The sequence below is a fragment of the Chaetodon auriga genome, chromosome 1 (genome assembly GCF_051107435.1).
Source record: "Chaetodon auriga isolate fChaAug3 chromosome 1, fChaAug3.hap1, whole genome shotgun sequence".
NCBI classification, from domain to species: Eukaryota; Metazoa; Chordata; class Actinopteri; order Chaetodontiformes; family Chaetodontidae; genus Chaetodon; species Chaetodon auriga.
This window is the reverse complement of record NC_135074.1, coordinates 24,678,761-24,701,114: the sequence shown is the minus strand read 5'-3', so window position 1 is coordinate 24,701,114 and position 22,354 is coordinate 24,678,761. Positions and strand designations below refer to the sequence as shown.

The window sequence follows — 22,354 nt, the reverse complement described above, 5'->3', positions numbered from 1 at the left end:
TGGATGTTTATTTGAAGCTTCTTGCAGACAGGTCAGTTTTTAAATGATCCCAGTCCATCTTAAAAGCAGAGGATTTATCCATACATCTGTGAGTTCAAGTGCACAATGAAAATTTTAACACTACTTAATTTTCTTTTTGTTATATCTCCCAAACTACTGAAAAACCATTCAAGGCTAAAGTACACAAGCAGTCTCATCCCTCCTCTGAGTCTCAATACTTCAGCAGCATCTGCTGGACTTCACAGTTTGAATAAACGTCTCACTGCTTCGGCATTGCTTTGGTTGAACATATTTTCACTGCTGATCTAGTAGCTCTTCGTTGGAAATAAGCAATCAATTTTACAAAAAGAAAATTCAAGTAATGACATGAATTCCAGGCTCAACTAACAACTGCATGGAGAGCAACCTATGCACCTGATGACAGAGGGAAAGGAGTGGGAACGGGCCAAAGCAGCAAAAACAGACAAAAGGAGAGTCACATGCAGCAAGCTAGATGTCATATGGCAAAGCTCAATATTGGTTAATAAATGATGGGGACAGGATAAAGAGCCAGGAAGTAGAAGAAAAACCCTAATAAATTACCTTTATCTTCTTAATGAGACAACATTAATTTTGGTCTCAAGGTCTGGCAGAAAGCGAACTGATTTATCGTCCGCCTTTAACGTTGTGGGAATTAGTCTAATTACCAGGGGTATAGAGAGCTGATTTTCACTTCACAGAAAGCCCATTGTGCACCCGAATCATTTATCACAGCAGCGCTCCGGACGTCGGACTCCTGGTCTGGTGGGAAAACTGGTGCTGGTCGACAGTGTCACAACAAGCCTGAAGGAAGGAATGTGCACACGCGAACAAACAAACATGCACCATCATTGTCTATTTGTAGACTTAATCACTGGCATGTCCTTATGTACAAGGCAAATCCTGACTCGCTTCCTTGATACACATCCAAATTTATACACCTGAACAATGCTGGAAGTTACTGACTCTGCTCTGAGACGTATTTGCAGGACCTGCTCTTGCTATCTCTCCACAGTGTCCATCTCGAAATGGCCAAAGGGCTTTTAGGTATGCTGCTCCTGTGGTTTGATGATGTGCTTCTGGGGGAGCTGGTAATCAGGTGTTTTCCCAAAACAGATTGAAGGAGTTGGAGAAAGACAGGTCAGGCTGCAGATGCTTTGACTGTGCTATTTGCCCCCATCTGATCCAGGACATGATGACCTGGGTCTGGGTCTTTGTATATGCTGTATTGTGTGTTACTGTTAAGTGTTTGATGTGCTGTTTTCAGGACACTGTCACTGTTGTAGAGGAGATTTTTAATCTCAGTGAGGCTTTTCCTGTTGAATCGGGTTTAATCAGCACATTTGGAAAGTTATCTCACAGTGTATCAGTGACCATGATTCAAAGAATCTCTATCTTTTATGATCTGTTGTCATATCACCCATGTCTTCAGACTGACAATGGAAGCTCTATTTGCTTTATTTTCAGCTCCTGAACTTTCCCATCTATCAACAGTGTGAAGGGGTTATCAGTAGGTTAAATAAATCAGCAAAGATCAGTGAACCAGTGGGAGTTTGTGCTGACTAGGCCAGCACACAGAGAGCACCTGGATTAGTTTTAGGACAGGACAAGCGGTCTCAGAGCTGTGGTAATGATTGAAAAATATGCCTGTAATTGCTGATAAGCTCTTTAATGTTTCAGTAAACTCCTGTTGGCCGCTACGTTTACTGACACATAACTCATTGATAAACTCTGCCTTTGTAGTGCAACGTCAAGGGCGGCCTCTTTGAACCAATTGTCCTTTCACAGTGTGAAGGGTGTGCGCTGCATCTTGAGAGTTCTGCATAGAGTTCAAGAGGGCATGTGCATGTGAGGACATGAAGAAGGGATGGGAGACAATAAGAGTTCAGGTTAGTCAGGTCTGATTCAATGCTAAGAGGTCTTCCACTGAGATCAATGCAATCAGATAATTCATCTGATGATCTACACCTTTGCTGTTGCTGTTTTTGTTCAGCAACACAGTAAATTGTACTCAGCTCATTGTGATGCACTGTGACCCCGACCTCTGAAAGGTTTTTCCCCAGTGGATCAATATAGGATCACATTGCTATCTCTGCTATTTTGCAGGAGTGTTGCAGCCGTGCTGAAGGACGACCAAAGACCTGCAAATTCTAAGCTAAACGCTAACATCGACATACTAACATGATCACAATGACAATGCAAACATGGTGATGTTTTTCCGGTGTAATGTTTACCAATCCAGATCTCAGATCAGTTAGACCAGCAAACTCACTGGGAATGTTACTGCAACTGTGCTGCACGGGAAGATGAAAAAGATTTCTTGATGGGTACTGCAAGGTGGGGTGCAACTAAGTGGGCAACTGTCCTGAGGCTCCAAAAACCCTGGATTAATTGCATGTCAGTGAAGTTGCTTAATATGATTGGTTGAACTTTTGTTTTGGGATTAACATTACTGAAGTTTAGTATCATCTATGACACATTGTGTATTATAGGCCTAACTGTATGACAGTGGCTTGACGACCAATTTCAGCATCTTCATTATTTTACTTTGTTTTGTGTCAGCAACTTGCATTTCCCCCAAATAATGTTGTGTTTAGTCACATTTCCTCTTTAGGGGCTAAAAGAGGCCCCAAACTGAGGAATCTTTATTCATTTACTGACTTCCCTTCTCGCTAACTTGCTTTACCAGTTTTAATTAGGCCTATTTAAAGTTGAGCACAATCCTAAAATGCAATCATAAAATTTCAGTTTTGTTGGTTGTCAGACCACAATAACCTTTTGGGGAATTTACAGCATTTGTAGGAATTTCACACACACACACACACACACACAGAGAGAGAGAGAGAGAGAGTACCATTTGATCTCTTAAAAGAGACCGACAGTGCGCAGAGCGCTGCTCAGGCGAAGGCGCCTGACACTGGAAACAGGCGCGCACTTTCAGCCACCGATGCAATTTAATTTGTGCGCCTCTGTCAACAGGCCCGGGTGACGGATTTACCTGTGGCCTGGCTATTTAAATTACTTTCAAATCATAAAAGCAAGGAAACGAGACTTTGCGAGGGGAAGGGGTTGAGAGAAACAGGCAGAAAGCAACAGTGATTTCCCTGAAGCAAATTACCTCTATATCAGCGCCGGAGACAGGCGGTAATCTGCGTGATAGAGAGCCGAGGGTGAGAGACGTACACAAACACTGGTGAAGGAGAGAGAGAGAGAGGGGTGGGCGGCCCTGCAGCGCTGCTCCAATTTCCTGGAGGTCAACTACACGCGCGCGCGCACACGCACCAGCCAATTACATATCATGAGTGGGGGTCTCGAAATGATTCTGTTTTACTCATATCTGCAGAATGGATTTCAGTTTCCTGAGATTCACGATTTAGAGTTTTTTGGACGACGTGTGGAGCTGCAGGCTGGATTACGCTGTAAACGTGACAGCTAAACCAAAGACATCCGCACTGGCATGTCGTTACTGACGGTGTTCAGCTGCTCGTGAAGAACCGATGAAGCCAATTAAAAAGAGATGAAAAACGTCAAACACCAGCTCTTTTTACACCTGGATTAGATGTTCATTTGTAGAAGGAGGATTGAATCACCATAGTCTGATACGGCGGCAACTAACAATGATTTTCATGATCGATTCATTTGATTATTTTCTCGATTAAATATTTTGGTGAAAACACCCATCCTAAATTCGCAGAGCTCAAGATGACATCTTGAAATATTCCTTTTACTGTCTGTACTATAAAAAAAACAAAGAAAATCAGAAAATTCTTCGATTTCAGATGCTGGAAGATGTGAATGTTTGCTTTTTTGGGGTACAAAAAATCTCAAATGATCAGTTGATTATCAAAATTGTTGCCAATTATTTTGATGTTGATCAAGCTGTCCATCAGTTGTTTCAGGTATGTTGTTTAATGCACCTGGCAGGCCAACAAATAAAGAGCCCCGAATAAAAGATTCAGTATTTCCCCTCCAGAATTCGGAGAAGCGTTTAGACATTTGTGCTGCGTGTACAGAAAGTAAAGAAACCTTTTACCTATAAATGAACAACATTTGAAAAATTTTCTGTAATTAAATATCATACAGGCTTTAACTTGGAGGCGTTGATGATTGGCGTGTGGATCTGGCTATAGGCTGTAACTGAGTTAATTAAAAAAAAAAGTTTCTATGAAATCAATGACTGAAAGGTTGCATTTTCCATAAAATCCACTATCGTCTTTTACATAAAGTTTAATCCTCAACCTTGAGCATGCAGTGTTGGCGCTGCTTTGTTTGCGTCAACGTATTGATCCTTAGCACAAAATTGCTTGTGAGAATTAAAGCCTCAGATACGAAGAATTATTTTGATTTACATTTGAGCAAACTGGTTGTGTCTGCAGCACAATTAGACGCGTTTTTTTAGACTTTCTAACAGCCTGTTATTAATTTTATTTTTGACAATGACAAAACAAGGAGAGACCACTTTCATTGTGCTGAACTGACAGACATGTTCAAAAGAATAAGTCAGGCTCCTCTTCAGCCGGTGCGTGTCCGCTTAATCAGGTCTTAAAATTACATTAGTTCACCTAAAGCAGAATGCCAATTAACTTGTAGCCTCTTCTGCCAAGTCATTACACATTTATACGGTTTGTGTGCAGTTCTTGGTCGTAAACTTTAATGGCATTGGTATGGCCTTAGTATGAGGATGAAGCAATCCATTAATATTAATGATTTAAACACTGGAGTGGACATTGTGTTGTTTTTTTGATCACTGAATCGGAGGTATCCAATCACCTTAAGACTGTTGAAAAACAGCCAATATTTGGTGCGAAGGTGTGGAGGATGTTTGCAGCGCTGGTAATTAGTTTGGACAATCACAGCGGTGTATATAATTCTTTGTTTATGGTGAGGTATCTGCAATCTGTGGTGAGTATGAGGAGCTGGCAGTAAGATAGATACTGAAAATACAATTGCCTAATCTTCTAATGTACCTCCGCGCTTTGATGCAGTTGAAGGTGTTTGCAGGCGGGACAAGGGTTGGACATTACCTCACTCTGAACGCTTTCTGGGGGGAGAAACGAGCGAGTAATTAGCTGATTAGAGGCCCGTCACAGCAGCTCAGCCTCCAGCCAATCCCGGCGCACACCGGCCTTGCAGGGGTGGGGAAGGACGGCTGATGGAGTGAGACACACACCTCTGTTTGTCAAGTTAGTGTTAACCACCGGGGCGGGCGTGATGTTGCAGAGTGACAAGTGCGGGTACAGTACAAGGAAATAGATGGAGGGGTGCACATGCAAGCGTCAGTAATGTAGAGTCCGTCAAAAAAGTTTTTCGAAGGAGATAGACCGTAAAGATAGAGGCTGATAATGTGTTAATGCTTATTTTTGAGTAGCATACAACTTGAGCTCACCCGTTCAGCCTGAGCGTTTCTGAGAAGACACGGAGATCGTATGAGTTTGTGACTGGAAGAGGCTCCGCTGTTTGCGCGCTGACGCACGGCACAGGTGCGCACTTGCCAAGCTTGACGCGTTTGTGTTTGTAAGACTCTGCAGTCCTTTCGAGTTGAGCCGTCATGGAAAAATCGAGAAACTTCAGAATTGACGCCCTGCTCGCGGATGAGACCAACCGGGGGAGCCGGGACCTCTCCCCGGGTCTGAGCAGTGACAGTCCCGCGGGCAGCCCGGTCTCCTGCCGCCGTGCGGACACCCCGTCCCCGCGGGCCGCACATCTTCAGACCGGAATAATTCCCAAACCGGGTATCCTAAATCTCCCGCATCCTGGACTCGCTTCAATCCCCGGCATGTATCCTGCACCCATGTACCCGTTGTCGGCGTTGGGTGGCCAGCACCCCGCGTTCGCGTACACCGGGTTCACACAGCTAACGCACACATACCCAGAGCACCTGAAGGCGGCTGCCATGGCGGGATCTCTGCCCCTGGAGCACTGGATCCGCGCTGGGATCATGATGCCACGACTGCCAGATTACAGCTGTGAGTAAAATCACACAAGATGAATTAAAAGGTCAGAAAAATCCAAACTTTAAAACTCATTAGCCAAACAAACTTACGGGACTGACAAGTGCAAAATTGTTGTTCTCAGATTCGTCAGACTCAAGTCTGTCAATTATGAACCGTTTTCCGTTATCAGTCTTTACAGGAATGGAGAGGATTTAATGAGGCCGTTTGAGTTCTGAAGTACCGCTGAGGAGTCATAAAGTCATTGAACACAAACATTGATAAGTTAAGTTAAGTTTCGACTTAACTCGACTTGTGTCCGGTTTTTGATCATTTACGATTATGATTATGATTATGATTAATAGTAGTAGTACATGCTATTATCAGAAGGAACGCAATAGACCTATATTCATCATTATATGTTTGTAGTTCCGTCTATGTTTTTGCTTATTTATTGATTTCATTTCATTATAATCAAAGTTATAACATTGATTTACTATTTAAATTGCACGAGATCAGCAGTTCTGCCACAGATGATTTGTCCTTCTATGCTTCAGAGTTTTTAAACAATATATATATATAATTTCGATTAGCTATGATCAGAGGCAGAAACAGGCAGTTTTCTTTATTTTAGCTGAAGGAGCTTAAATTAATTACATAGCGAGTATAATTAGAACTTACATCCTATTTTTGAAAGCAAGTTTCCCATGCTTTGTGTGATATTTTATTCAAGGTAATGCCAGAGATCTTCACATATTTTGCGCTAATAACAGCCACGCATACCCCGTTCAGTACTCCGGTCTCGTTTTACTGCTTATCTCTGTGTCATATTTTAATTTTGGCCCATTTATTCCTCTATAAACGCCAACCCGATGGAAATTGTCTTTGTGTGATGAAGGAACTATAAACAAACACCTAAAACGTTCTGTAGTTCATCAATAAAATCCCAAAAGCCTTCATTGAATTTTCATTAAGTTAATGGCATGCCTGTGTTTTTATGGCCTCTGCGCCCGCTTCTGCCATGTCCCCCCGTCAACAATAAACTGGAGTAAAGCTATTATAGTTAATGATGGCCAGAGAGTGCCGGCATATGTGTGCCTATTCCCAGCCACAAAATTACATTGAACTTCCTATGTCCTTGGTATTATATAAATAAGACTACAGAGGCAGTTAATGGCCAAAGACTTGATATTTCAAAATAAGATTCAGCTGAATTATCAAAACAAAACTATTCAGATATTGTGTATTAAATATAAAAAAAACACCAAGAACAAAGTAAATCATGAGGCTCTGTAAGCTGATATCAAATAAGAAACAAGCTGTCAGAAGTGGAAACTGCAAAAATGACACATTCACTATATGAAGCCTAAGACTGATGTCTTTGCTCTTCCTCCTCTAGCGGGCCCTCAGTCTGGTCTGCTGGGGAAGTGCCGGAGGCCCCGCACTGCCTTCACCAGTCAGCAGCTGCTGGAACTGGAGAACCAGTTTAAACTCAACAAGTACCTGTCCAGACCCAAACGCTTCGAAGTGGCCACCTCACTCATGCTGACTGAAACACAGGTAAGAGACCAGTCCACTTCAGGAGCCAAAAGGCTCCTTTCAAGGCAAAAATCATTCACAGAATCAAGAGTGAGAGGAGATCACATCGTAACACATGTAAGACATATTGTTGCTCATCCAAACTGCAGCTACAGGCCAGCCACAGCACACTCATCCAATAAAATAACCGGGTTGTAAAGGTCTTATACTTCAGTAAATATCAGCAGGCACATGGATGACTCTGGCAGGTAATGGACTTTTAATTTATTTAGTTTCATTGTTTGTCTTTTATTTAACCAGGAAAGCCTGACTAAAATCAAATCTCTCCTCTTTAGCAGTGTCCAGGAGGAGACATGCAGCGACAAATAAGACAAATTAAGCCACAAAATCAGAATAAAACATAAATGAGATGATAAGGTCATGAATTATAATTCTGATACAATCACATGAAAGGTTTCATCCTAAAAAAGGCCTTTAAAACAAACATGTAACCACTGCCAGAAAAGTTACATTGAAATCATTCTGGGAAACTTGTATCTGTTTCAAAACTGATTAACTGCTCAGCAAATTGAGACTGACATGCGAAAAGTCACCTCATGCACACATTTAATTAAGAGGAGTCGATGGACGATTTGAAGTACAGGGCATACAAGCCCTGCAGGGGTACACATTACTGCATCTCTCCACTTCATTACTGTGGTGATATTCAGCCATCTGTGACTGCCTCAAGAGTCCGTGTGTAAGATTTAAATGATGTTTTGTGTTTCTAGTTTAAATGTATATATTTCTTCAAAATTCTCTTAATATTGATTAATTATAAGTACAGTTTATTTGACCATGAACAGTGATGAATTTCACGTTCTTTAAGGCCCAAACCACAAGCCAGATAATTCATATTTTTTCATTTGTGCCTTGTTTAAAGGTTGCTTTTATTGTTGGATGTCCCAAACAGACATAGGAGGAAGAACAAAGACATTTTAATGAATTGCAAATAATTTTTGAGTTGTGTTGGAGGTTTTGTGCTTTTCCTTGAATCAGATTTGCTCTTTAGTGTGATGGGAAATGAAAGTGAATATTAAGGTCTACAGATTTTTTTAAATTCAGCATTATTAAAGGCAAGTCAGGTTTATTTATAAACTCAGAGGATTTTAGAAACCTCAGGGAGAGCAACACGGGAGGAAATATTTTTCAAAATCAAAACATAAACAGGCAGTTTTTAGAGTGACTTCTCTTCTACAGCTGCAAATGATATGTGTCATAACAAAAAAATATGAATTTAAATCTGCTCAGACAAACTCTGGATTATATTTCCTGAACGTGACCATCATTTGAACACATTTTATTTGCCCTGTCAATGCTCTGAAGGTCAAGATCTGGTTCCAAAATCGGAGGATGAAGTGGAAACGCAGCCGGAAGGCGAAGGAGCAGGCCACCGCCTCGGCCCAGTCTGAGGCACAGCGACTGCGCAGCGGAGGAAAAACGGCCACCGACAAGTCTGACGAGAGCAGACGAGCTGTGAATCCGGACAACAGAGGGATGGATCTCGATTTGGAGGATGGAGAAGAGGAGGAAGAGGAGGAGGAGGAGGATGAAGAGGAGGAAGAAGAGGAGGAAGGCCAGCACGGTTTTCCTGTTGGGATGCCACGATCCACGGACTTCTTGCAGCGGAGCACCGACGTGGGCTACAATCCCCACAGCCCCTTCTCTGATGACGAGCTGGAGGGGGTGCAAGTAGGAGGAGGTGACAGGAAGATCGGGGCAGGACTGTGAAAAGACGCCCAGAGACATTGCAGAGACATTCCACTGGGACGTGTCTGTTTGTGGTCACTAGAGAAGACAGTTTCCAAACCTACACATCTCCGTCTGCTCTGTTAAAGTGTTTCAATCAGGACATTTGTTGGGATCGCTAATTATTCACACAGCCACCAAACACACAGGATTATAACACAAATATTCTGTATAAACTATCTGTGAATAAAATCATCTCTCAGTACTGTACATTTTGTAGCATGTCAAAAAAAAAAGGTGCTCATTTCCTCCCTAAATTATCTGTTTTCAAGGGTATCTGCCAATCACCTTCTGGTCACCTTGTCTTTGCTCCGTCCACAGACTGCCAGAGCTCCACCCAGTGAACACACACAACTACATGAAGGATGTGAAGTTAGACAAGTGAACTGTGGTGCGTTCAGACAGCGTGAGAATGTACAGTATTTGCAGCCTCCACTGCATCACTGTATTGTGTATTCTATTTACTTTTGTGCATTCATTGTGTATAAATAATGTTTTTTTTGTTCTTGATGATGTTTATTAATTTGTTCTTGTCACTTACATGTAAATGAACTTAATTTATTTGAACGATTGCAAAGATAAATCACAGGTGTATTTATCTGAAACTTGTTTGTGGTGTAACTGTGAAATTAAAAAAAAAAAAAGATTCAGCAAAAAGACATTAAAAAAGAGCTGAAAAATTAATGAATTTTTGGTCAATGCTCGATAAATATATCCCATCAAACGTTAACAAATGCATAAGAGCAGTCACAAAGGACAGCCAGTGATGAGACATTAGATAAATGTCAACTGTCCTCAAGGTCAAACTGACTGTCTGATGGAGCTAAACGGAAAGCCATGAGATCACCAACGAGATTACAGTTCAGTTCAGTTCCTGAGGGGGACCATGAAGGTCTGTAATGTTACGACAGTCCATCCAGTAGCTGCAAATTCAGTCAGAACCACAAACTAGCTGGTGGTGCTAGAGGGGAACTGAGGGGATCACCGAAGTCAGTAGGATTCATCTTCTGGGGAAATTTCCTTCCAATCCATCCAATAGCTGTTGAGATATTTTAGTCTGGACCAAAAAGTGGTGGTCTGAGTGACACTAAAGTGAGATAGAAAAACCTCAGAGGTCCATGTTTTCATTAACAATCCAATATTCAGTTCAACTTTACTGATATTACACTAATACAGCAGCTTTAACACTGGTCTCTCAGTCACGGTGCAACATATATGACAACCAATAAACACAATAATGCAACATTACAGTGTGAGACTCCAGTAAACAGCCGTAGAATTGTTTTGCATAGTGAGGTACTGTGGTAGTATGTATGAGGTGGCTTTTAGTATACCAGCTGGGAGCCAGTAAGGTGCAGTAAACCCAAGGTGACAGAGTGCAGTGCAGTATTAAGTACTACGTCAGTGGCTAGTAAGTAACTAATAGGTGGTATGTGCAGTAGCAACATAATGGAGATAAAAAAAAAACTTTTTGTTTTCACATCTCCTTCAGCTCCTTCCTGTTCGTCCACAGCCACCGCACAAAGTACAGCCAAAGTACTTCTCAGCTCACAGTCCTAATTTATTACAAAAGCTCTCAGATATTAATTACTCGGCAGGGTTTACTGATAGCCAAATAATTAAGTTAATGAAGAGGAAGTAAAGCAATCAAAAGCCTGATGGTGATGTCACACAGGCCCATTTTAATTTCCAAGAGGAACAGCATGATGAGTGTGTGGAAGTGCGGCGGGGCGTTTTTATTAGGCGGCCGTGTAAGGGTTGTGATTAAAGAGCAGACGAGGAGGACATGCAGTATGGTGTCATTTAGCCCCTTCTCAGACCACAGTCACATGTTTATATAGTGATTTAATGAATTCTTAACTGGCTGGACAGATAGTGGCTGTGCGCTGATTGGAAGTGCTGCTTTGAAACACTGATGGGAGTTTTAGTGGAGACATCGTTTTGGTTACAGGGAAAAGGCTGAATCATGTATTCTGCTCAAAACCTCAAACAGGAAACTGGCAAGACTCGCAAGGTTATCATGTATAAAATGTATATTTTTCAGACATGTTTTTCCAAAAAAATATCAGCAATCATCTATGAGGAAGAAATGAATTGAGTCTCTGATGCAGAAGCAGGCCTAATGCCCAGATTTTCATTCAGGATGTGTTTCACAGTAAGAAAGCAGATTAAAAGCATCATATTTCACAGGTTTATTGTGATTTAGGTTTCTCTGATGGGTCGCGTATGGTCCTGGTTGTCCCTCTGACGTTAATGGCCACCAAACCAAGACTAACAAGCCAATGTACTTTTTAAAAACTGTATGTGGATGAAAGTAGTTTGATGTGCTATCATTCGAATTTAACATGCAGTGAAGTTTATATGCAAAATCATCCACTTATATTCATGATAACATGTGTAGCACGAACGTTTCTGTATTATTTGAGTTTCTGTCTTGTTTTCTCATGTTTAATCAACAGTACACAGTTCACAAGCAGGTTAATACAAAGACATGTCAACTCAGTTTTATTTGTTTGGCCCAAAATCACACATTTGCACACAAAGTATTTACTTTATTGCATGCTTTATTTTAACAGCAAATGCTACCAAATACGCCATAGTGTTTATTTAGATAAGGTCACAAATTTTGATAGCTGTGATTTTTGGTGTTAGCTATCAAAGTGTATGACCCGTCAGATTCTGTGAGGAATCAGTATGAAAAAGACCAAATGTTGTCAGGTGAGGTGTTGGCGCTACACACCTACATTCCTTGTTTTTGTGCTATCACACACAATTTCTGCTCAACAATGAAATTATGTGGAGTACTTCCAGTAGCAATACAGCTGAAATTCCCATTCACCCTCCATTACAGGCTAAAAAAGGAAGTAACCTGCAGGTAGGGCAACAGAGAAACGAAGATCCACACAATAACAAGTGCTCTGGAGTCAGTTTTTTGTATTTTAAGAGCTAAACATGCAGTCATTCATATGACAGCACAGCTTTCACCAATCTGTTCAAGGCCTGCCACTCACTGGTAATTCATCTGAAGCTGCAGACCCATGCAGCAGCATCAAATAACCTGTTCAATTCACCAAATTAACACAGCACGTTTATCTTGAAAGGAGTTTTCACTGAACTTTTCTCCACTTGATTTAATGGGGGAGAACAGAATACATAACAAGCCGGCAGGCCGAGCCTCTATCAAACTGCAGCTTTTAATTTGGCTGATGAAAAATCATGCGAATCAATAGGAGCTCATTTAGTTGTGTGACTTGTCAGCTGCATGACAAATGCCATTTGGCCCGCTTTATGACAAAGGCCCCTCTGACACAGTACAAAAATCACAGCTAATTGATAAGGCAGTGGAGCAATATATGGAGGTCATTGATTCCGTTTCTCTTCTAATTTAATCTGAATACACCAGTCATGTTGATTAAAAATTCCCTGCGTAAATTACAGTTACTGCTGATAATGCTGTCAGTTTTCTCCCCAGCCAGCCCGACCAAAGTGCTGACGGCCTTCCCACCTCTGTCTTTTTTGAACCAATAATGCATAGTGAGCCTGTGTCTTTCTATAAAACTGTTTCACTGTCTATTGAATCACTCAAGTCCCCCCTGAGATGGCAGCTCGGCCCTCAAACACAGCGCAGTTACCAGAAACTCCCATTTTCATAGTTAGACAAATAAATCGGCCTCTTTTTGCTTTGTTGGACCATAAATCAGAGACCCCTTAAATATTTACACCCTGTAGTTTAATCAATCAGCAGAATGTCGGGCTCATTACGTAAATATGAACAGATTGTGCGATCTTTTAACGTAATCACACGTATTGGTGCAGGTTTCCCGGGGCCCTGTCCTGTCACTTAACTAATGGGCGAGTCGGGGAGTGAGTGACGGGCCCCAATAAATTCACATCTGTCCGACTTAAAACGCTGTTCTAAAGCACGAAAAAGGCGCCGTTTTTTGGCCAATAAAGTTTATTGAAAAGGCGTGGCCGAGCAGGGAACGTGTTCACGAGCGCCATTTATTGGAGCAGGAGACGTACGTTACAGGTGTTTTACCAATCAGGTGGACGTCGCGGCGTTCGCGGCCCTTCGTGGAGTCGATGTAACCTTCAGTTCTGCTGATCAGCAAAAAGATGCAACTTGGATCAAGTAAAAGAAAACGCTGTAGTTTTATTGTAGGTTCAATCAGGCGGATCTGAAAATAAAATGAACGCACAAAAATCATGAGCTGGATCGAAAAGCGACGTGTGTTAAAATTAAAAGGAAAATATGAATCAGGGGCTTTTTGGTAGTGATAAATAAGAGCACCTCAGAGCAGATTTTCAGGCAGTCGTTTAATAATAAAACATGCACTGAAGTAAAAGACTGAGTCTCAGTATCAGAAATAGAAGCTGGGCACTGACTCAAAAGGTCAGACACAGCTCTGCACACAAACTGTTGAAGTTTTCCAAGTTAAAACGCAGATGATGTGTGAAGAAGTGGATTTAAATTATAAAACTGGAGTCACCAGAAACACTCCGGGGTGAGGAGACACATGTTCCAACCTGGCCCGTGTCTGCCCTCTTGTGGCAAAATAAAAGACTTCATTTTAAGCAGATTGAATACGCAGAAAGAAAATGACGGACACATTTGATTATTGTGCAAGTTATACCGCAGTAAGGGTAACAAACCGAAGATTTGTCCATATATATCCTCAAACAGGCCATTTACACAATTTTTAGCTGTTTTATGAAGCTCTCCTAAGTATAAATGACCAACAACATAATTTGTTTATTGATAGAAAAAAATGTAGATGCAAAAAGATAAGTCCAGTTCCAGTTTTAGACATCTACAGTTGGGTTTTAACTAATAATATTCATATAGTAATATTGTTGTCCATAATTTTTGTTTTATCAAAAGATAATTGACATATTTGAAATGTGCTCAGTTATAGACGTGAAATCAAAACTGTTTGGGTTAAGGTTAGAACTACACTGATGACAAATTCATTTTCACAAATTTTCACTTTTTGACTCAACACTTTTTAACTAGCCATAGTTTAATTGCGCATATCTGTTGTTTATATTCTAATAAAACGGCTTGTCTGCTCCGCATCCGTCTTCTTCTTCTTCTTCTTCTTCTTCTTCTTCTTCTGCTTCTGCTTCTGCTTCTGCTTCTTTAACCGTTATTGTTATTATTGTCGTTGCATGATCTTACTAGACGATCTACATCTTTTAGCAGGTACTTTCTGATATTTGCGCTCTTTTTTCCGGGTGAATATGCACATTTTCTGCGCCGTGTGGCTCTTCGAGGTGCGCTTGTGTGCCTGGGGCGGGCCGATCCAGCAGGGCGGGTCTTTCTAGTTTTGAAGCACATGATGTCTCAATGAAAAGCTTGTACATTTTGTGTCAAGCTGCACAACCTTTCCCTGCAGTGTCAGCTAGTCAAACGGAGGGAAGACTGAGCAGAAACCCGCTCGACATCCAGGCAGACCGCAGACTGACACTGTGACTGTGAACATGGCCTCCTCAGAGCTCGGTAAAACTTTTTCAGATTGAATTAATTCGCTGTCGTCACTATAAAAGTTTTGCTGTGCCATACGCAGGATGCTAGTTCCGGCTAACATTAGCCAACGTGGTCGGCGGTGTGTCGCTAAAGCAGACCTTTATGCCTCTTTTCTCTGCACTAAAAATGAGCGAATCAGTTTGTGAAGTCCTCTCTTGATCTGTCCCTGCAGCACTTTTGAGTGTGTCGGACAAAACTGGACTGGTGGACTTCGCCAAAAGGCTGGTGGGTGTGGGGCTGTCCCTGGTCGCCTCAGGTGGCACAGCCAAAGCCCTGCGTGGTGCCGGGCTGGCTGTGAGGTGAGTGCTGAAGTGGGCCTTAAAATCTCAATTCATTCAGTACACTTTTGTGTTTGCCCCCCATAACTCTGTAAATGCAGTAGCCGCCTGCGGCTGGTCTTCTCTAACCCGTCAGTCTCTGCTGTGTGACAGGGACGTGTCTGAGCTGACTGGACACCCGGAGATGCTGGGAGGCAGAGTGAAGACCCTGCATCCCGCCGTCCATGGAGGCATCCTGGCCAGGAAAACCCCCACTGACACTGCAGACATGGAGAAGTTGGGCTACAGCCTTGTCAGGTGAGAGAAGCACCGAACACTGCTGGAAAATACTGAAACATTCATACACTGAAATCTTTATGCTAAAATAGGCTCAGCTGCATAGTAACATAATGGTGGATATTTCTGCTCATTTACAGTAGAGATAGAAATAATCACTGCAGCGAGCGTGCAGGAGTTGTCCCATTATGAAGCACATGTAGTTGATTTGGCAGCTGGTTAATTGGAAAACTGCTGTCCCTGCTGTGTGCTCGTCTTGTGACCCTCATTTGTTCAGGACAATGTGACTAGATCAGAGGTTTCACAGTGTCGTCCATATCTGATAAAGAAGGGCCTTAGTTCACTTTTGGCAGAAACGTCAATTTGTTTGCGTGTCCTCAACTCTTCGTTGAAGGGGAGCGTTTTTCTCTTTGTGAGGCAGAGGTAGAGAGCGAATGGGTCATCTGATTAGGATGGGAGAATAAGTTTGAAGCCTTCACTGTAGGTGACAATATAAGAAAATAATAAACTACATAAACAGCAATGTCAAAATGCGTTGTAATGATGGAGTACTGAAAGTGAGAACTAGTCCTGAAATAATTGATTAATTTTTAGCTAAGCAGCAGGAATTAACTATCAACAGCTCTGATGGCCAGTTTAATCACTGAAGTTATTTCTAAATGGAAAAAATGCCAAACATATGCTGGTTTTAGCTTTTCAGATGTGAGTATTTGCTCTTTCTTTTTAATATCTTTGGGTTTTGGGCTGTTGGTTGAGCAAAAGAAACACGAGAAGATGTCAGGTGTGATTGGTATTTTCATTCCATATTTGGAATCATTTAGAAAATATTCTTAATTGATAAATAATCAACAGGTTGTTTTTTTTGTTTTTGTTTTTGTTTTTTTTAATGAAACCGTAGCAGCCAGATTGTGGGACAGAAAATCCTGCAATTTATTCCACCTAAAAGGCTCAAAGGAGATGAAACTGTTAAATTCGAGTCATTGCAGACAGAGAGAAGCTTTGTTTTTTTACCCAGCCTTCAGGAATGATCCGTGAAAGGATTTAACTGCCTAAATTTGAACACATGAGGATCGGTGTGCTCGATGCATCACGTGTTTACGTGATCCTTGCAATAGCCCAAATGATGGCTGAATGTCAGGCCTGAAAGTTCACAGTACTTTTTGTACACTGGTATCACATGATACAAATTAGAAAGGACATCCTAAATGGTGGTCTTGTAGTCTATTATATATGTGTTGTTTTTACCTCATGAAGAGTCTGACATCTATTCTGTTGTTGCTCTTTTTAAGAGTGGTGGTGTGCAACCTCTACCCGTTTGTGAAGACTGTCTCCAACCCGAGTGTTACAGTGGAAGATGCTGTGGAGCAGATTGATATCGGTGAGTTGTGCAGATGAGATTGTGTTCATGTAGTTTCAGGATATTAAAGATGGAGTTGGAAACGGTGGATAAACCAGAGTAAGACAGGTTTTTGAATATCTGACATGCCTCTCTCCAAAGCCACTCCGTCAGCTCAGTGGGTGTGGCCTGGAGGACAACACGTCAACGCCATCGCTAACCGTGTCCAACTGCTTCATGTCTCCTTCACATCCCAACATGATCACAATGAACATAAACGACAAACATGGCTATTGTCAGTATTCAAAGCTCTCAAGCCACCATGTCTGAAAACATTCCCTACATTTTCTGTCTTTCTTCCAGGTGGGGTCACTCTGTTGAGAGCCGCAGCCAAGAATCACGCTCGGGTCACCATAGTGTGCGATCCTGCTGACTATTCGCTGGTTTCAAAGGAGATGGAGAGTTCAGGAGACAAAGATACAACTCTGGAAACACGCAAGACTCTGGCTCTCAAAGTAACATGACACTTTTTTTTATTTTTCCCACCGTTTTAACGTGTATGAATGGAATTTGTGACTTTTGTGACTATTACAGAAAAACATTAGAGTGCTAATAGTACTGCACACTTTCTGGAGCACATTCATGCACATGAATGACCAGTTTCCCTCAGACCTATTGCCTAACTCTCAGATATGTGGAGGTCTTGAACAGATTAGTTCCTGATTTGCTCTTTCTGAAACCTGAATTGAAGATTTCAGATTTGGAAGTATTCAAACTGTGTGCTGTCGGCCCTCCTTGATTTTCTAATTACATCTACCTCAAACAGCTGTTTATCCCACCGCGTCACCGTTCAGACCTGTTCCAGTCTAATCTCAACTCTGAGCAAAGACTCAGTTTGGAATAAGATGTTATTTGTGCCTTTTTTAATAAGTGAGCAGGCCTGAGTCTTTAAGTGGTGGTTGCATAATAGTAACCACATGCTAATAAATTCTTAGGAAACATAAACTAAGACCTGGAGGTTTCTGAAGCAGTGGTTTAGTGCATATAATGAATGCGTTGATCATATCACTGCTTGGGTCATTCTCCTTTATGTCCATAAAAGTGTGTTTTTCTCAGGACTGTTTCAACCCTGCTGCTGTCCTCCCTTGCTCTCTTTCTGTTCTGTTTGTCTTGCACTAACCTTCCCCTGCAAGCAAAGTCCAGTGTGGCCTTTTTATCACAAGCGCAGACATGTCTGATAAGGTCACAGTTTAACATTTGACAACCTGTGAACCTTCATCTTGCTGAACTGATTGTGGAGTTAAATGGATCCATCAAAGCTCTTGGATGATGCCTCTTCACGTAATGCAGATGAAGTCATCATAACGTGATCTCGACCTTTTATTTGGTTCGTAATTGTCGATTGATAAGTTGTTGCATCGTTTGCAGTTGATACAGTTGCAGTTTCATTGTGCTTGTACAGTGACATCTTGTAAATGCTTTGAGGTCCAGAACTCTGGCTTTGGTACTCATTAGATGATGATGATGATGTTGTTTTTATGTATTTTCTCTCACCTGAGTGTGTTCTGTGTTCTTCAGGCCTTCACACACACAGCACAGTACGACGAGGCCATATCGGACTACTTTCGTGGACAGTACAGCCGTGGCGTTTCCCAGCTGCCCCTGCGGTACGGCATGAACCCTCACCAAGCACCCGCCCAGCTCTACACCCTGCGCCCAGCCCTCCCCCTCAAAGGTAGAGCCATCACAAAACCGTCTCAAGTACGAGTACGAATAGTTTTGACATTTTGGGAAACACGCTTTTTAGCTTACTGGCGGAGAGTTAGGTCAGGTAACAGGATCTGCCTGCCAGCACTTCCAAAGGGCTAAACGTCATCTAGAGTTTGGAAGCATAAAAATCACAATTATCCACTTTACAGAGGTTATGTGGTGGGTTATTTCTTTTGCCAGGCACAGTAATCCTCTTGCCTTGTAACTATCCAGAGCCAAGAAATAGTCCTCCACATTACCGCCTGTAAAACAGCAATTTGCCCTTTTTACACTTTTGAATGAACTAAAGAAACTATTTCATTTGTTTATTAGGGAGCTTTAGACGTGCTTGGTAGGTGGGTTTTGTTTGGGAAATCAAGAACCACACAAGCTGTTTTCCCATTTCCAGTCTTTATTTGACAGACAAATATAAGAGTAGTATTGATTTTCTCATCTAACTTTCTGCTTGAAAGCAAATAAGTGGATTTTAACAGTGATTGCACCCGAAGATGTACGAGGTCAACAAAGTTTAGATGGGAGATAAAAGAGCACGGCTGTAGTGCCTTGTTGATGTCCCTGTCACCTGAAATGACCACATTAGAGAACAGCAGAAGAAGGAAATAAAGCCCTGTGTGAGATAGAAGGTGCTTCTTTTGACAGGAGGAGCTGGAGATAAGAGAAAAACTACAAATGGTTTTTCTCTGAATGTCCTTAATTTTGATTCTTTACTCTGTTGCTGCTTCTTCTCAGTGGTCAACGGTTCCCCCGGCTTTATCAACCTGTGTGACGCTCTGAACGCCTGGCAGCTGGTCAGGGAGTTGAAGAGCGCCCTCGGTATGGCTGCTGCCACCTCCTTCAAACACGTCAGCCCTGCTGGTAAGACAGAAAAAGGCGTGCAGGTACTCTTAACAAGTGCTTTTAGTCTGAAAATGACTCATTTGGCCTTTCTTTTGAAGGAGCTGCAGTAGGAGTTCCTCTGACTGAGGAGGAAGCCAAAGTGTGCATGGTGCACGACATGCTGAAGGATCTCACCCCGCTGGCCACAGCCTACGCCAGAGCGAGAGGTCAGAAACAATGAATTGTATATTAGAACACCTGTAGCATGTATTTTTGTGAATTGCGTTGACTCCCGCTCCACCCGCAGGTTCAGACAGGATGTCTTCTTTTGGAGACTTCATTGCTGTGTCAGATGTGTGTGACGTGGCCACCGCCAAGATTATATCAAGAGAGGTAAAACTGTGTGCCAGAGAACAATTACTGATGAAAAATGTGCTTTGTCTTGTTTTTGCTGCAATGTTTTGCTGAACTATGACTCAATTTAAATGCTCTCAGGTGTCAGATGGGATCATTGCTCCTGGTTATGATGAAGAGGCGCTGAAGATCCTCTCCAAAAAGAAGAACGGCAACTACTGTGTGCTCCAGGTGAGAGGTTCCTATCAGTCATACTCCTTGTATTCCAGTAAGGATGATTACATCAGACTTGTGCTCAGTTTTCAGATTCTCATTAACAATGTGCGACTTTGTCCCAGATGGATCCAGACTATGAGCCTGATGAGGCTGAGGTGAGAGTGCTCTTTGGTCTCTACCTCAAACAAAAGAGGAACGGCGGGCTGATCGATAAGGAATTCTTCAGCAACGTCGTTTCCAAGGGCTCTGTGAGTATTCACTTTCATGTCCTGCTTTGTCACTCAAAATAATTATCTCATTATTAGCACAAACCTATTTAGAGTATTCACATTTGATTGTTTCTGTGTCCACAAGCTGTCCGAGGAAGCTGTGCGTGACCTCACTGTGGCCACCATCGCGGTCAAGTACACTCAGTCCAACTCCGTCTGCTACGCTAAAGATGGACAGGTAAGAGCAGGCAGGTAGAAGGAGAAAGGAGTCGGGATGAGCCATGAGTTTCTCTCTGACGTTTTCTCTATTCTGTGTTTGACAGGTTATTGGCATTGGCGCAGGTCAGCAGTCTCGCATCCACTGCACACGGCTGGCAGGTGACAAGGCTGATAACTGGTGGCTGAGACACCACCCTCGTGTCCTCAGCATGAAGTTTCGCAGCGGTGTGAAGCGAGCGGAGATGGCCAACGCGGTCGACCAGTACGTGAGCAACACCATTGGAGAGGTAAGGGGCTAACAATGGGCAGCAGGCACTTTTAAGAGGAAACAGCAGTTGTGCTGTAGGTGCAGGTGGGGGTGCGCAAATTTCGCTGATTTTGAGCTGCAGGTGATTGTTGTTGCACTGTGTGATGAAGCGCTCTATCAGTCGATGAGTATTTGCTGTTTTCCATTCATGGTCGCTGATCGCACAGATTTAAATGTGCATAGACAGATACAGGAAGTAATGGGAAGTGCCTGTGCTGTTGGCTATCGGTGGAAGTAATGTGAAATCGTGGATCATAGCTGTCGTCACAGAACTTGAGATGATTACTGAACTGTAGTGTTGGATTGTTTTTTGCCTTAATGTTGGTGTGCTATTCTCTGTGTGGCACAATGTACAAAGGCTCATGATTGTTGATGGTGAATAATGCTTTAAACACATCTAATTATGCTTTGTTAACAATAACATTGCACAAACTAAAACTTCTGCAAATAGAATCAGAAAGGTTCTCTTTTGATAAGCAGCATCTACGGTCCTTTTGCAGAGGGAGTGTTACACCAGGCGTGATGGGACATTCTGAGCACAGGAAAGATTTTTTTTGCAAGCACTGAAATTGTGTCATTTAGAGGAATTATCATGCAAAGGATGTCATTTGAGCAACATTTATTCTGTCTCTTTGCCACAGTGCCACATAGCCACAGTGCGCTAACACCACATCATCTTTGTTTATTATATAAAGTGATTCAGGCAGTACTAAGTGGATAGTCAGGTAGTGTAATGTCATTCATGCCAGTGGCTGGTCATTCTTATCAGGTTAGCTACTGCTCCAAAAAACTACAGTAAGCTGGCTTGTACTACAGTCCACAGAGTCCCCTGTCTGCTCTGTGATGTCTGATGTTCAGTGTAATGTCTTATCACAAAATGTGCCAAATGAATAAAAAGCCCCGCGTTGTGCGTCGACAGGGCCCAGACTTGGCCGTTTGGAAGTCCATGTATGAAGAGGTGCCCGAGCTTCTGTCAGAGGCTGAAAAGAAGACCTGGATCAGCTCCCTGCAGGCCGTGGCCGTGAGCTCTGACGCCTTCTTCCCCTTCAGAGATAACATAGATCGTGCCAAACGGGTAAATGTAACACACCTTTCAAAAGCATTCGGTCATACTGCACGCATGTTAAGAAACTGCATGGGAATGGCCTTCACACGCCGGCTGAAACCCTTTCGCACACAGAAATGTCACTATTGCTTTGGAACTCTTAACTCTACAAACTGATGTTCTGATGAGCTTTACTAACGTCTCTGCCCTCTGTGTGTGTGTGTGTGTTTGTGTGTGTGTGCAGAGTGGCGTTGCGTACATCGCAGCTCCAGCAGGCTCTGCTGCTGACGAGGTTGTGATTAATGCCTGTAACGAGCAGGACATCACCCTGGTGCACACCAACCTGCGGCTCTTCCACCACTGAGCACCTCATCACTTTCCCACGTGTTCTTTAAACTCCACTCACTGTTTAGCATTATGAGGAAGTCAAACTCTTTTACTGATTACTGATACTCAAAACATTCCTACCATCGTAACACTGAAGCGTAGACGACACAGATGCACTGTTTTGTAACACATTAACTGCATTCCTGACTTGCGATCCTAACATCAGAGCGAGATACAGTAGCTTTTGATGCTTATTGTAGGTCAGCACCATTTCAGAGTGAAATAAACAGTTAATGACAGTTTGTGAGTATTTGGTCTGTTTTTTTAGCCACGTTAGCAGCGTGGATCTCAGAGGATGAAGCTATGTTTAGTGCTGTTTAGCAAATGTTAGCTTGCTTA

At 42.4% G+C, this 22,354-nt stretch overlaps 2 protein-coding genes across 2 annotated transcripts; both read left to right on the top strand.

Moving 5' to 3' along the window:
- Positions 1-5,566: 5,566 nt before the first annotated feature.
- Positions 5,567-9,257, top strand: mnx2b (motor neuron and pancreas homeobox 2b). Its single transcript, XM_076739285.1, has 3 exons — positions 5,567-5,984; positions 7,348-7,508; positions 8,853-9,257. Exons 1-3 carry the CDS (start codon positions 5,567-5,569, stop codon positions 9,255-9,257), a joined length of 984 nt encoding a protein of 327 aa, XP_076595400.1.
- Positions 9,258-14,624: 5,367 nt separating this feature from the next.
- atic (5-aminoimidazole-4-carboxamide ribonucleotide formyltransferase/IMP cyclohydrolase) lies at positions 14,625-22,254 on the top strand. The gene is made up of 15 exons (XM_076738177.1): positions 14,625-14,775; positions 14,975-15,101; positions 15,234-15,377; positions 16,646-16,734; positions 17,056-17,207; positions 18,271-18,427; positions 19,192-19,317; positions 19,398-19,505; positions 19,586-19,671; positions 19,774-19,863; positions 19,971-20,096; positions 20,203-20,295; positions 20,381-20,563; positions 21,503-21,658; positions 21,873-22,254. Exons 1-15 carry the CDS (start codon positions 14,757-14,759, stop codon positions 21,990-21,992), a joined length of 1,776 nt encoding a protein of 591 aa, XP_076594292.1. The 5' UTR covers positions 14,625-14,756; the 3' UTR covers positions 21,993-22,254.
- The last annotated feature ends 100 nt before the right edge of the window (positions 22,255-22,354 follow it).